The following is a 16,269-nucleotide window of genomic DNA, read 5'->3' as shown; positions in this document are numbered from 1 at the left end:
GGCTCCCAAAAATCCACAAGGAAAACATTCCACTCAGACCGATCGTCAGCGCAATAAACTCACCAACTTACAACCTAGCACGTTTCCTCGCTGCAAAACTAATTCCTTTTACAGGAAACTCCATCACTCACGTCCAAAACTCATTTGCCTTTATTAAAAAGATACAACAGATTCACATTCAACCCCAAGACATCATAGTGAGTTTCGACATAGTATCTCTTTTTACAAAAGTGCCAATCTCAGATACAATTAATATTATTCAATCTTTCACAAACTTCCCTTCCGAGCTTATACCTTTGATAGAACAATGTCTCAATAATACTTACTTCTCGTTCAATAACCAATTCTACGAACAAACCTCAGGGGCAGCAATGGGATCCCCTATCTCACCTGTAATAGCCAATGTTTTTATGGAACATCTAGAAACAAAAATCTAAACCAAGCCAAACTTAAACCAGAATTCTGGTTCCATTACGTTGATGACACATTTGTCATCTGGCGACATGGACGAGATAAACTAAATAAGTTTTTCGATTTTATCAATCAATTACATCCTAAAATCCAGTTCACCATGGAAATAGAACAAAACGGAAAATTGCCTTTCTTGGACGTATTAGTTTTAGAAAAAATCTGATAACACATTAGGACATGAAGTTTACAGAAAACCCACGCATACAAACAGATACTTACATGCCTCCTCCCACCATCACCCATCTCAAAAACAATCGTCTCCAAATGTCTCCAAACAAATGTCTCCATAACAGACAAAGATAACTTACAAAAGGAATTACAAAACGTTAAACAAATGCTAATACAGAACGATTACTACATCCAAGGTGTCACAGAACAAATAGGAAGAATTCTCAACAAACACAACATCCAAACCATATTTAAACCACCTGCGAAAATAGGACAACTACTCAATAACCCTAAAGATAAAAAGGCACCCTTCAGTGATCCAGGAGTATATAAAATCCCTTGTTCTTGTGGCAAAGTCTATATTGGAGAAACCGGGAGAGCGGTGAGCCAACGTATGAAGGAACATGAAAGTAAAGTCAGGCTAAAACACTTCACGCAATCAGCACCAGCTGAACATCATATCGAAACAGGTCACAACATTTTATTTGATGAAACAACAATCATTGCAAAAGCACACAACAAATTTCCAAGAAAACATAGAGAAGCAATCGAAATCTTAAAACACCCTAATAATATCAATAGGGACAATGGATATAATACCAATCCGATTTGGCATTCCGTTCTCCCGGATTTTTTTTTTTTTAAAGACTTGATTGGCCAATCAAGTTCGACCAGTCCCCACGGTGGGGCGCTCTGGCCAATCACAGGCAACGTAGAAAGTATACCTAAGAACATCATGACCTGATTCCTCAGTTTCAGGTCAGCCCTGAAGATCTGAACTGCAATGTTCACCAAACGTCGGCAAACAGTTCGTAGTTTTTTACACGAGTGAAACCCGAAATATCTTCAAAATTTGAAGAAAATCATTTTAAATTAAAGACAATGATGTACTTTTCTTTTTAAAAACTCTGATTTTATTATTCAATTTTCAAGATTTAGATTTAAAATAACAAATGTAGGAATTTTTATTTATACACCTTAAAATTGAAGAATTTTAATATTCAAATAAAGGAATTTTTTATTTCAAATCTTCAAATTTCTCGAAATTTAAATTGTAAATCTTTGAAATTGAAGAGTTTTCAATTAGGAAAATTTACAATGAAAAATTATGCAAGTTTGAAGGTTTACGATTAAATATTCTGTAATTTTTATCATTTATATTCGAAATTCCTTCATTTTGGAACATTTGCCATTGAAAGTTGACTTTTGATTGCCAAAATCATGAAACGTTAAGAATTTTGTAGTTATTTTAAGAATGAAAGAGTTTTTAATTTGGAAAATTTATTTAAGTTTCACTATTAAAATTTCTTTAATTTTGATGATTTACATTTTAAATTTCATCAATTTGGAAAATTTAGAATAAAAAAATTTAATTTTTGATCTTCATAATTTAAAAATTCTGTAATTTTTATGATTCATATTTGAAGAGTTTGAAAGAGCGTATCTTAAAAATAAAGAATTTTAAATGGCAAATCGTAAAACTTGAAGAATTTTCAATTGTCATCTTCAAAACTGAAAAATTCCCAAAAAATTTGGCAAACTACAAAACTTTAAAATATAAGTATATAAAATTGTAATAATTCGAAATGTAAATGTTCAAAATTAAATTCAGTAATTTTGAAAATTTACAATTAAAAATGTACAAGTTTAAAATTTTTTAATTTGAAATTCTGTAATTTTTATGAATTATAATTAAAAGTTTTTCCATTATTACTCTTCAAAGTTAAAGAATTTGCAATTTAAAACTGCAAAATTGATCCACCCAAAAAATTTACCAGATAACATATTTTGAAAATTCAAGAACTTTTGATTATCACACTTTAAAATTGTAGAACTCCGAAATGTAGATCGTTAAAGTTAAAGATTTTTTATTTTTACTTTTTACAATAATAAAATATCCTAATTTTAATTTTTATGATAAAAAATGTTGCAATTTAGATGCTTCGCATTCGAAAATTTTTCATTTTGTTAGATTTAGAATTGAAATTCATTTTCGAAATTTACAATCAAAAGTTCTTAAATTTTAACGATTAAAAATGGAAATTCATTCAATTTTATAAATTCGCTATTGAAAATCCTGCAATTTTGGACAATAAAAATATGACAGTGTTAATTTATTTTTTAGAAATTAATATAATATAAAAAAATGGCTGAAAATATACTTTTTTAATTACCTAACACAGAAAGGGAGAAAATAAAAAAGTATAATTTAAATTATTGTTCAAAATTATTATAAATTATTACCGAGAGATGCGTCGAGTTTTTCCATAACGAGACAAGGTTCTCCACTCGATCCACTTGCGAATCCCCTAAAGCCAATTACATTCGGATGATTTAATTTCCGAAGAATTGAAGCTTCTCCTTTTATTCTCTCGCTGTATTTCGGATCGTTTATCCTCTTATTTCTTTTTTTCACTGCCCAGGGCGATCTAACGCAACCAACTTTTGGCGATCTTTCGAGAGTGAAAACTTGAACTCCTAGTGAGAAACAAATTTAATTAAATTAAATGCCGCTAAGTGAAAAATAAATTTCTATCCATTTTGCAGTTGAAAGATTTTTAAAAATATCCACGATATTATTTTCAAATCTCTAAATTGCAGAAACTATTAACAAATTTCTAAATTTTTAAAATTATTTTATTTTTTTCTGACATTTTAAACGCAAAAATTGAAATTGAATCAAACTTGAATTGAAAAAAGTTGTATTGAATACTACTTATTTTAAAAACTGTTGAAATCGAACTTGGGCAGATTTTTCTTCTAAATATTTGTAAAATTCCCAGTAAAAAAATTAATTTACTGTCAATCTCCTGTCTCAAAAAATTCCCGGTTTCCCGGTCCAGTCGTCAATCTGCATTTATAAATTTTTAAAATTCGACAGTACTCAATTGTAAATCTTCAAACTTAAAATTAAAAAAAATATATTTAATATATATGATTCAAAATTATACACATTAAAAACTGAAGAATATTCAATTGATAATATTAAATATTGAAAGATTTTCCGCTGTAAATCTTTGAAATTGAACCACAAATTCTTTTTAAAAAAACGCATATTTTGAACCCAAAAATTGAACCAAAAAGGTAAATTATTCAACAAAATAGTTAAATCCTCAACCAAAATAGATACATTTTCAATCAACAGTTGCAGTTTTAATAGAAGAAAAATGACATTTTACCAAAAGAGATTAATTTTTAAATCAAATAGACGAATTTTCAACAAGAATTGAATTTTTAACCATGAGAGATTTTTCATTAAATAAATAAAAAAATGCTATCAAAAATGTCGAATTTTCAAGTCAAAAAGACAAGATTTTTACAAAATAGTTGAATTTGTAACGAAATAACTGAATTTTCAATCAACAAGATTAGTTTTCATTAAACAAAAATAATTCTCTATAAAAAAATTCTACAAAACAGTTACGAGAAAAAGTTAATTTTCTAACAAAATAGTTGAATTTTCAACAAACCAGTTGACCATTAAAAAAAAATTAAATTTTCAAAAAAATAATGGTATTTTCAGCCAAAAAATATTAGTTTGAGACAAAAGAAAAACAGTTTTCAAAGAAATAGTTTAATTTTTAACATTAAAATAGGAATTTTTGATAAAAAGTTATTTTTTTTCACAAATTAGTTAAATTTTCGACAAAACGGTTCAATTTTTAAATAAAAACGATGATTCTTTAACAAAACAGTTCAATATTCAACAAAAAAAATAAATTTTCAAAAAATAATTAAATTTTTTATCAAATAATTTAATTTTCAAACGAAAAAATTACTTTTTCAGTTTATAAAATTATAGAAAAAAAAAAGAATTTTCAACATCAGAATATGAATTTTAAACAAAAGGTTCATTTTCAAACAAAATTGTCCAATTTTGAAAAAAATGGTTAAATTTGTAAATAAAAGACGACTTATTAAACAAACCGTTTACTATTCAAAAATGTAATTACATTTTTAACGAAATAATTAAAGTTTCAAAGAAAAAAGATTAGTTTTATACCAAAAAAGAAGAATTTTCAAATAAAAAATATCAATTGCAAATTTCCAATAAAAAAAGAAATAATAATAATAACGAATTTTCAACTTCAAAATATGAATTGTCTCCGAAAAGTTTATCTTTTACCAAAATAGTTCAATTTTCAAAAAATTAGTTAAATTTTAAAACAAAAAGGATGACTTTTTAACATAACCATTCACTATTTAAAAAAATTACATTTTTAACGAAATAATTAAAATTTTAACCAAATCATTCAATTTTCGAAGAAAAAAGATTAGTTTTATGTCAACCAAGACGAATTTGCAATTAAAAAGAAAACGATTTAAAAAAATGGAAAAGTTACATTTTCAGTTAGAAAAATTAATGCAATAAAAGACAATTTTCACCATAAAAATACAAATTTTCGAAAAAAATGTATTTTTCTACCAAAATAATTAAATTTTCAACAAAACAGTTGAATTTTTAAATAAAAAAGGATTACTGTTTAATGAAAAACTTTATTATTTAACAAAATAATTGATCTTTTTCACCAAATAATTGAATTAAAAAAAAATTATACAAAAAAAGACAAATTTGCAATTAAAAAAGATCAATTGTCAACAAAAATAAAAAAATTACATTTTTAGTTAAAAAAAAGCAATAAAAAACCATTTTCACCATAAAAATATGAAATTTAGCCAAGTTAATTTTCCACCAAAATAGTAAAATTTGCAACAAAACAGTTGAGTTTTTAAATAAAAAGAATGTCTCTTTAACAAAACAGTTTAATATTGAACAAAATAATTAAATCTTTTTTAAAATAATCAAAATTTCCAAAAAGCAATTCAATTTTCGAAAAAATATTGAATTTTTAAACAAAAAAAGATTACTTTTATAAAAAAAACGAATTAGCAACCAAAAAAGATAAATTTACAACCAAAAATGGAAGTTACTTTTTGAGTTACAAGAAATAATGCAAAAAACAGAACAATTTTCAACATCAAAATATGAATTTTCAACAAAAAATTCATTTTTTACCAAAATAGTTAAATTGTCAACAATCCAGTTGAATTTTTCAATAAAAAGAATGGCTTTTTAGGAAAAAAGTTTAATATTCAGCCAAACAATTAAATATTCAGCAGAAATGAATGAGTTAAATTTAAACAATTATTGCAAAAAAAAAAAAAGAATTTTCATAATAAGTGGCCTTCAACCAAATATTGTATAGGGTGACTGCAAAACTTCATTTTCAAAATTCCCAAATTTTTTCCTGGACATTAATACCCAAATGCCAAAAGCAACATAAGTATATAAGAATTACAACAAATGTACATTTTTTTAAGAAGTTCATGTTATTTAGACTAATAACGAGAGAAATATTCGAGAAAAATGTACATACCGCAACCATAACCTAACTCTTGAAGAAAAGGCGACGGTGGAATTCTGATTGGTGGTGGCAGTTTCTCCGGAGTTTGGTATTTCTTCGGAGTCTTGAATTCTGCCATTATTCTTTCCCCTTTAAACTAATAATTTCACTCAAATTGGAATCCGAATTCTCGAAAAATGGATAGAACACTTGAGCGATTTTCTACTTGACGCATCAATATTTTCCAACTGTCAACTGTTTCCAACTGTAATTTTCAAATTACAAATATTAGAAACGAAACGTAAACAAACACGAAACACTCATTAACTTCCGGTTCAATTCTGACGTTTCGTCTTTCAGAATTCGTGACAGATTACCTAACCTAAAAATATTGTTTTACATTTTATGCATTTTAGACTCGTGTATAAAGTTAAATAAAGTATAATGTTAATTATAATGTAAATTTAGTGAATTAAGGTGCTAGATCAGGATTGTCACATTCTGATTTAAATTAAAATTAAATCGGTGAGTTAAAAAAATCATATTTGACAGATTCCTGACAGTTTACATATTTGTTATTTTTTCAGAACAAAATTGATTTTTCCTGCAATTTTCCAAATTCTATTGTGATTTAAGAACTTGAGTAATTTTAATCTATAATTTTGAATTTTGAGAATTTATGACGATTTGATATAATTAAATTATTCCTTTTTTTTATAAGCGAAGGAGAAATTTTTATAGAAGTCGTAGAAATCAAAAGTTATCTCTCTCATTTTATCGAATTTTGTATTTATTTATAGTTATATTTAAAAAATTTAAATAGATCGAAAACCTAACCTAAATATCTGTTCATTTGTTAGTTCTTGTATTTTATTTTTTTCTATTTCTTCCATTTTATTATTAAATTTATAAATAATAAAAAGCCACAGATTTTCATTCTTGTCTTGAAAGGTCGAGGTATTCTCGCTAAACAGAAATTTAATTTTATTATTTTATTGTAAATTCGACAATTTAAAAAAAAAAGTAAATTCGTTTTTTGTTTATAATTGAATTATTTTGTTGAAAATTCGACAACTCAAAAAAACTAAATTCTTTTTGGTTGAAAATTCAACTATTTGGATAAAGATTCAACTATTTGATTTAGCATTTGTCATGGTGGGTTGAAAATGAAACATTCAAAGTTGAAAAATTAATTATATATATTTTTTAATTTCAAGTTTTTTGTTGGAAATTCAACTGTTTTGTTCAAAATTCTTCTCTTTTGGTTGAAAATTCAGCTATCTTCGTAGAAAATTTGATTTTTTTTTAAAGTTCAAATTTTTTTTAATTCATCTTTTTTGTTACTAATTAATATGTTTTGTTAAAAACGTATCCTTTTTTATTGGCAATTCAAGTATTCAGTTGAAAACTCCTCTTTTTATGTTAAAAATTCAAATATTTAGTTAGTAATTTATCTATTTTTTTAAATTTAATTAATTTTGTTTTAAAGATCAATTATTTTGTTACAAATTTAACTATTTAAAAAAAAGCCTTTTTAGTAAAATTTTTATATTTTACTAAATTTTAAATTAAATTTTACTAATATTAAATTGTTTTGTTGGAAATTTAACTGTTTTCTTAAACATTCTAAAAAATTTATAAAAATTCTTATTTTTTGTTAAAAATTAATCCTTTAAACTTGAAGTATCAATTATTTGATTAAAAATTCCTCTTTGTAAGTTAAAAATTCAAATATTTATTTACTAATTTAACTATTTCGTTAAAAATTTAATTATTTTTGGTGTAAGGTTCAATTATTTTATTGAAAGCTTGACAATTTTCATAAATTTTCCATTATTCAACTATTTGATTAAAAATTTATCTTTGTAGATTGAAGTCAAGAAGTCTTTGTAAGTTTTATTTGGTCTAACATTTAAATATTTTATTGATAATTTAATTATTTTGATAAAAATTGATACGTTTGGTTAAAAATGCATCCTTTCTGGTTGAAAATTCAACTATTTGTATATTTTTGTTTAAAGGTTGAATCCTCAAATATTTAGTTAATAATTCAACTATTTTGTTGAAAGTTCAAATACTTTGTTAAGTATTGGAATATTATCTTTAAATTTCAACGGTTTTTGTTAAAAACTCATCCTGTTCGGAAGAAAATTTTACTTTTTTGTTGAAAATTGTGTTTTTTTTTTATTCGAAATTATATTTGTTCAATGAAAATTCAACTATTCGGTTGAAAGTTAATATATTGTGTTAAATATGAATTTTTTGGGAGAAAATGAATGTTCTCGGTTGAAAATTGATCTTTTTGGTTAAGAATTAATTATTTGGTTGAAAATGCATAAATTTCGATAAAAATTAATCTTCTGGCTTAAAAATTTCACTATTTGGTTGAAAATTAACTTTTTCAGTGGAAAATTTCAATACTTGGTTAAAAATTCGACTTTTTTGGTATACATTTAATCTTTATGGTTTATTTATACCTCTTATGTTCTAATTTTTAAATTGATTATTAATTTTTCAACTGAAGATTTAACTATTCCATTTTTTTTTTGGTAAAAAATGCATGTATTTTTTTGAAAATAGGTATTTTTTTGTAGAAAATTAATCTTTTTATTTTTAAATGTAATCATTTGGTTAAAAATTCATATTTTTTCGATAGAATTAAAATGTTTTTGATTGAAAATGAAAATATTCGTTGATAAGAATTATTTTATTTTTTGTTCAAAACTTTTTTTTAGAGGAAAATTCCTCTGTTTGGTTTAAAATTCAACTTTTTCATTTCTTTGGTTTAAAATTCACCTATTTTGTTGAAAATTCGTTTCTTTTTATTAAAAATTAATTTTTATAACTATAAATTTAAGTATTCTTTTTTTATATTCAATTACCAATTTAGGTTTTAAAATTGAACTATTTTTATTAGAAATTCAAATATTTGGTTGAAATTTAACTTTTTAGTTGAAAATTCGTTTTTCTTTGGTTAAAATTCCATTTTTGGTTGAAAATGTATATTTTTGATTCGAAAAAACAAGAATATTATTAAAAATTGATATTTTTTATTGAAGTTTTATCATTTTATTTGAGAACTCATTTCTTTGGGTAAAAATTTAAATATTTTGTTGACAATTTATATATTGAGTTAAAAATTCTTCCTTTTTTTCATAATATATTTTTTTTAGTTGAAATTTCGTTTTTTTTTTGGATTAAACATGGATTTTTTAAACAGAAATTTAAGTGTTCTATTTCAGGTTGAAAAAAAATATGTTTTTCAGTTAAAAATCAATTTATGTTGTTGAAAACTCATTTTCTTTTGAAAATTGATCAGTTTTGATGGAGGACTTAACTACTGATTTCAGAATTCGTATTATTTGTTGGAATTAAACTGTTTTTTTTTTTTTAATTGAAAATTATAATATTTTCTTTAAAATGGATATGCATTTTGTTCAAAATTTGTCTTTTCAGTTAGAAAATGTATCTCTTTGGTTAAAAATTCGTATTCTCTTGTACAAAATTAATTATGCAACAAAAAAATGATCTTTTTCAATTGAAGCTTCATGTATTTTGTTGAAAATTCGAAAGAAAATTAATCTTCTTATTTGAAAATTCTTTTTTAGTTATTAAATAATTCAAAGTTTAAAATTTCTGTCTATTTTAAAAATAATATTTGATATACTAATTTAATTTTCAGTAATTAAAGAAGAATGTCTGAATTACCAGGAGAATTAACAGCCAGACCATTGGCTTTTATAGCCATTACTGGTTTAGATACATCAAATGCAATCCATAAATCCGTATGGGATGCTTTTATCAATAATCGTCGTCCCGACAGTGCGGCTATTCAATATAAATTACTGTCTGAGACTCATGAATTTCCCACGGTCAAACCGAAGGTTTTTATTTCTCAATTTAACCGTGATTTTCCCAAAATACAATAATTTTTTCATGAAAAAATTATTATTTTTCAGCGAAATTCGTATGAATGGTATATACCGAAAGGAATATTAAAAAGAAACTGGATGAATAAATATTTGAACGAGATTCCAGCTGTTGTTGTCGTTTTTTACGACCTGGACTGGAACGATCCAATGTGGAACGAAAAAAAAATGGAATGTGTATCCCGAGTCCATGCCCTACGGTAAATTAAAAAAAATTAATCCTGGTTCATAAGAATTTCCTTTTTTTAGCCAATTAATAATAAAAAATTCTATTTTTTAGGGCGAAAACTAACAAATGCCAAATTTTCGGATTAAAGATTTTGATTGAGAAATCTTTTTAATGGAAAATTCAAACATTTTGTTTATAATTCGCCTTTTTTTGTTGAGTTCTCGTATTTTTTTATTGAAAATTTCAGCCTTTTTTGGTTAAAAATTCAACTATTTGGTTGAAAGTTAAAATATTTGATTACGAATTTATTGTATTTCTTGAATATTCTTTTCTTTGGTTGAAAATATAACTGTAATTCAAAATCTTTTTTCGTTGAAATATTACATTTATCGCTGAGATTTAATCTCTTTTGTTGAAAATTCATATTCTCGCCTTGAAAATTAAACTTTTTTATTTATCGATAATTCGTCTTTATGGCGACAAAATTCAAAAATTAAGTTGAAAATGCTTGTATTTTATTGAAAAATCGTATTTTTTGGTAAAAAAACTTCTTATTTGTAAATTAATTTTTTTTCAAACAAAAAATGTAAGTATTCCATTTGGGTTGAAAAATTTTTTCAGTTGAAAATTTGTCTTTTTAGTAGAAAATTATTCTTATTTGAAAATTTATATTTTCACGTTGAAAATTAAATTTTCTTTATGGATGTTTCTTCTTTATGGCTACAAAATTAAAAAAAAAAGTTGAAAATCCTTTTATTATTTTTAAAAATCGTATTTTTTGGTAAAAAAACTTCTTATTTGTAAATTAATTTTTTTCATACAGAAAATGTAAATATTCTCATTGTGTTTACAATTGTTTTCAGTTGAAAATTCGTCTTTACAGTAGAAAATTTATATTTTCGCGTTGAAAATTAAACCTTTTTTACGGATAATTCATCTGCATGACTACAAAATTAAAAAATTGGGTTAAAAATGCTTGTATTTTATTGAAAACTCATCTTTTTTGGTGAAAAAACTTCTTGTTTGAAAATTAATTTCTTTTTTTTAACAGGAAAATTTAAGTATTCTATTTTTGGTTAAGATTTTTGTATTGAAAATTCATCTTTTTGGTAGATAATTATTCTTCTTATTTAAGATTTCATCTTCCTAATTGAAAATTTATTCTAATTGAAACCTGGAAAACCGGAAAATGACAGAGAATTTATTTTCTGCCCGGGAATTTTAGCAAATTTTTAAAATAAAAATGTTGTCCAACTTTGATTTCAACCGTTTTTAAAATAATTTTAAAATACAGTTTTAAAGGTTAAAAAATTAGAAATTAGAAGTTTTTAAAATCGAAGATTTTTAAAAATAAAAAACAGGGTGGCTGCCGGACCAGGAAACCGGGAATTTTACAAATTTTCAGAAGAAAAATCTGCCCAAGTTCGATTTTGACAGTTTTTTAAAATAATTCAAGTGCAGTTTTCAAGAGTTAAACAATTAAAAATCAAAAGCATTTGAAGTTGAACATTCAGAACTTCTAAATATATTTTTAAATTAATCGAAATTTTCCTACAATTTTTTAAAATCCTGCAAATTAAAAAAAAGTCTTCCATAATTTTTGAAAGTCAAAAATGATTTTCAATTTTCCTAAGAATCTTAAGAAAATTTTTTATTCGTTTGAAGTCTTTCACAATTCTTAAAAAAATTCTAAATTTTTGTTTGAAATCTACAAAAATCTAATTTTTTTTAAATTCGGCTGTAAGTATTTCAAATTATTTCAAGTTCTAAATTTAATTCGAATCTTTTTAAAACTTCTAAATATCTCTTAATATTACTCGAATATTTTTACAAATAATAAATGTTCTATTGTTATTTATAAATTCAAATTTAATGTTTTTTTGTAATTTGCACGATTTTCTAAAAGTTATAGAAAAAATTGAATTCATTTTGAAATATATTTAAAAGTTCTGACAAAAAACTCAAAATTGATTTTGAATTTGGAAAAATTTAAAACCACTTCTAGATTTTTTAAGGTTTTGAAATAAAGTTCTAAAGCTTTTGAAGGATGCCTAGACTATTTAAAATAAAAATAATTTAACTTCTAATTACAGAAATGTTATGTTAAAAAATTATTTTTTAATTTTTAATGCTGTATGCCATTTTTAGTTTGAAATTTATCTTTTTTAGTTGACAATGCGTTTCTAAAATTTGAAATTAATTAATTTTGTGGAACTTTTTTTCAAATTTATTTTTTTAGCTGAAAATTTAACTCGTCCACTTCTGTTTGAACATTTTTTTCAGTTAAAAATGTGTTTCCATAGTTCAAAATTAACCTTTTTTGTTCAAAATTCTTTTTTTCGAGGTTTTTAAAATCAAAGTGTGTCTATATTTTATTCTGCATTTGGTAGAATATTTATGTTTTTATTTGAAATTTCGTATTTTTATTAGTAAATTAATTTTCTTAGTTGAAAATTACTTTTTTGACCTGGAAATTCAGCTATTCTATTTTTGTCTAAAAACTGATCGTTCTTAGTAAAAAAAATTTCACTATTACATTTTTCCTTGAGAATTAGTCTTTTTTTGGTTAAAAGTTCAACGGTTTTATTGAAAATTCGTCTTTTTGGGTGTAAATTTTATTATTTTGGTAGAAGATTCAACTACATATTTAGTTGAAAACTCAAATTTTTTTTATTGAAAATTCACTTTTTTGAGAATTCATATTTTTATTTAATTTCTATTTTTTTTGAAAATTTAATTATTTTATTCAAAATTCTCCTATTTTGTTAAAGTGTCATCTTTGTTCATCGAAAATTTGACTGTTTTTTTTTAAATTTGTCTTTTTTTTTTAATTTTTTCCTTTCAGATTTTAGATTTTTTTTTAAATTTGGACCGTTCGGTTGAAAATTTATCTTTTTAGATTGAACATTCAAACCGTTTTTTTTGCAATTAATCTTTTTTGGTTGAAAAATCAAATTTTTTGATCAGAATTCGTCCCTATTACTTGAAAGATTAACTATTTGGTTGTAAATGCATCTATTTGGTTGATAAATAATTTTTTTTAAATTTAAATGTTTGGTTTAAAATAAATCTTTATACGTTAAAAATTTAACTTTTCAGTTGAAAATTGAACTATTTTGTTGAAAATAAACCTTTTTTTGGTAGAAAATACAACTATTTTATGAAATTTTTATTAGATTTTATTTATTTAACTTATTTCTTATAGGTTGAAAATGTAACTCTTTCCTTAAAAATTCAACTTTTCCCTTAAAAAGTAATCTTTTTTGGGTGAAAATTTCAACTGCTTTTTTCTTAGTTAATCTTTTTTGATAAAAAATTAAATCTTCTGAATTGATCGCTCATCTTTTTGTTAAAAATTGTATCTCTTTTGAAAGAAAGTGATTGTTTTTGTTGTTGGTGAAAATTCATTTATTTTGCTAAAAAGTAATCTTTTTTAGTAGAAAGTTTTTTTTGTTGTTAAAAATTCGTTTCTATTATTAGAAAATTAAATTATTTGGTTTAAAGTGCAATTTTTTGGTAGATAATTAATTTTTGGTTGCAAAATTCAAATATAACAAAATTTATTCAAAAAAGACCAAAATTTCTCTTTTCCATTAGAAAATTCGTCTTTTTGGATACAAATTCGATCTTCTGGATCAAAAGTTCATCTTTTTATTGACAAATAATCTTTGTTAGTTGAAAATTAACTTTTTTCTTGAAAATTTTTCTTTTCTGGTTTGAAGGTCAACTCTTTCGTTGAAAATTGAACTATTTCGTTGAAAATTCGAGTTTTTTTAAATTAATTCTTTAACTGAAAAATTAACTATTCCATTTTTCGTTGAAAATCGAACTATTTTGTTAAAAATTGGCTTTTTTTCGTTGAAAATTAATTTTTTTAACTGAAAATTTAAGTGTTCGACTTTTCTTTAGTATAAAATTAATCTAATTTATTGAAAATTCTTTTTTTATTATTGAAAATGATTTGTTTAAACATAAAATATTGCTATATTCGGGTTTTGATTGAAAAATTGCTTTTTTAAGTTGATAATTTGTCTCATTTCTAGTAGAAAATTTTCCATTTTTCGTTTAAAATGCATCTTTTTTTTTAGTTAAAAATGCATTCCTTTATTTAAAAGTTAAACTATTTTGTTGAGAAATTGATTTTTTTCTTAAATCTATTACCTTAAACTGAGAATTGAACTATTCCATTCTTGGTAGAAAATTCATTGTTTTTATCTGAAAATTAATTTTATAAGTTAAAAAGTGGACTATTTTGTTGAAAATTCGTTTTTCTTAAGTTAAAAATTAATTTTTTATAATTCTGCCATTTTTTAATAAAAAATTCGTCCTTCTGGATTGAACATTCCTTTTATTGTTGAAAAGTTTTCTTTCTTATTTGAAATCGAACTATTTTGTTCAAAATTCGTCTCTGTCCCTTCAAAGTTCTATTATTTGGCTCTAAATGCAACTCTTTGGTTGATAATTAATTTTTTGTTTCAAAAATCAACTATTCAAAAAAAGTTGAAAATTAATCTTTTTTGGTCGAAAATTCAACTTTTTTATTGAAAAATCATCTTTTATAATTGAAAATTAGTTTTCTTGATAAAAATGAATGTTTATGGGTTTAAATGTCAACTTTTTCGTTGAAAATGTATCTCTTTTATAAGAAAATAAATGTTTTTGTTCTAAAATTAAACTGATTATGTTGAAAATTCGGCCCTTTTATTAGAATGTTCAACTATTTGGTTGTGAATGCTAGTGTTTGATTGATAATTATTTTTTCTTTGGGAATTAAACTATTTGCTTAAAAATTAATTTTTGTAGGATGAAGATTTATCAGTTTGATTAAAAATTTTATTATATTATTGAAAATTCAACTATTCTGTACAAAAGAAATATTTTTTTCGTAGAAAATTGAATTGTTTTGCTAAAAATGTATCTTTTTGGATTGAAAATTCATCTTTTTGTTAAAAAATCTTCTTTCTCAGCAGAAACTTTTTTTTAAATTTATCTTTTCGGTTTTAAAAGTCAATTTTCCCCCCAAAAATTTGATTTTTCAGCTTGGAAACACAACTTCAAGGCAATTTTTATGGAATCTAATACGATACCGATAAATGAATTTTAAATAACAAATTTGATTTCCCTATTATTCCCAATTTTTTCTATTTTGAGAACAATTTCGACGCTGAAGTTTGATACATTTAAATTTCGTATAAAAAAACTTTTTTTTAAAGATTGAAATTAAAATTGATTTGAAATGAAATTAGTGAATTAATGTTAATCTTGATTTAATTTCAGAGCCGCCTTGGAAGGAAGAAACACGAAAATAGCGATAGTTTTAATTCAGAGACATGCAGCTCCTCCAGGAACAGAAGATGTCCTCGCAACTGAAAGAGCTACTGCTCTATATACGGCTTGTGAAGTTCCAGCAAAATCTTTGTATATTTTACCTCATGGAGATCATTTGATGGGATATATTACTAGGTATCAATTTTAGGATCCTTTTAGATTAGAAAATTAATTTTAAACAAAAATAAAAACAAATTTTCTCTCTGAAATTATGAATTTTCAACAAACAAGTTCATTTCTACCAAATAATTGAATTTTCAAATTTAAAAAAATGCCTTAGACCGAAAATAAATTATTCCATTTTCAATTTTTAAAAATAATTGTAAAAAAACGACTTTTAAACTCGTTGAATTAAGCTAAGAAAAAAAATTTTTTAAACAAAATAGTGGAATCTTCAGCCAAAAAGAAGAAACTATGAATTTAAAGAAAAAGAGTGAATTTTCAACCAAGTAATTAATTTTGAAACAAATAATTAAATTTACTTCTAAAATAGTTGAATTTCAACTATAATATTTGAATTTTATACCTAAAAAGACGATTTTTCAACAAAACAACATGAATTTTCGAGAAAAAAATTTAATTTTCCACCCGGCATTATGAATTTTTAATTAAAAAAGTTAATTTTCCACCAAGTTCTTCATTTTTCAAATAAATAATTTTATTTCTAACCAAATATTTTTGTTTTCCAAATACTGAAATAGTTGAATTTTAAACTAAGAAGATAAGTTTTCAAAAAAAAAGATTTAAACCAAAATAAAATACGAGGGTAGTTCAATAAGTCCTTAGAATGAAGTATAAAAACAATTTTTTTTGGGTAAATTTTTTTTTATTTTTCAACATAATCTCCTTGGACCTCTAT

General features: G+C 23.6%; 2 protein-coding genes across 2 annotated transcripts in view; one reads left to right on the top strand and one right to left on the bottom strand.

Moving 5' to 3' along the window:
• The window catches only part of LOC117176914 (lymphokine-activated killer T-cell-originated protein kinase), a 22,445-nt gene extending 16,197 nt beyond the window's left edge, over positions 1-6,248 (bottom strand). Inside the window, exons 1-2 of the mRNA XM_033367342.1 lie at positions 6,018-6,248; positions 2,884-3,117 (exon numbers count right to left, since the gene is read on the bottom strand). Coding sequence (XP_033223233.1) covers positions 2,884-3,117; positions 6,018-6,123 — 340 coding nt within the window. The 5' untranslated portion in view covers positions 6,124-6,248. The remainder of the gene's footprint in view (positions 1-2,883; positions 3,118-6,017) is intronic.
• Positions 6,249-6,385: 137 nt separating this feature from the next.
• The window catches only part of LOC117173966 (trafficking protein particle complex subunit 11), a 79,450-nt gene continuing 69,566 nt past the window's right edge, over positions 6,386-16,269 (top strand). Inside the window, exons 1-4 of the mRNA XM_033362626.1 lie at positions 6,386-6,509; positions 9,667-9,868; positions 9,944-10,113; positions 15,360-15,545. Of these exons, the coding sequence (XP_033218517.1) occupies positions 9,680-9,868; positions 9,944-10,113; positions 15,360-15,545 (545 nt within the window). The 5' untranslated portion in view covers positions 6,386-6,509; positions 9,667-9,679. The remainder of the gene's footprint in view (positions 6,510-9,666; positions 9,869-9,943; positions 10,114-15,359; positions 15,546-16,269) is intronic.

The sequence above is a fragment of the Belonocnema kinseyi genome, chromosome 1 (assembly GCF_010883055.1).
Source record: "Belonocnema kinseyi isolate 2016_QV_RU_SX_M_011 chromosome 1, B_treatae_v1, whole genome shotgun sequence".
Lineage (NCBI taxonomy): Eukaryota > Metazoa > Arthropoda > Insecta > Hymenoptera > Cynipidae > Belonocnema > Belonocnema kinseyi.
Note: the sequence above shows the minus strand (reverse complement) of the source record. Positions and strands in the feature narration are given on the sequence as shown.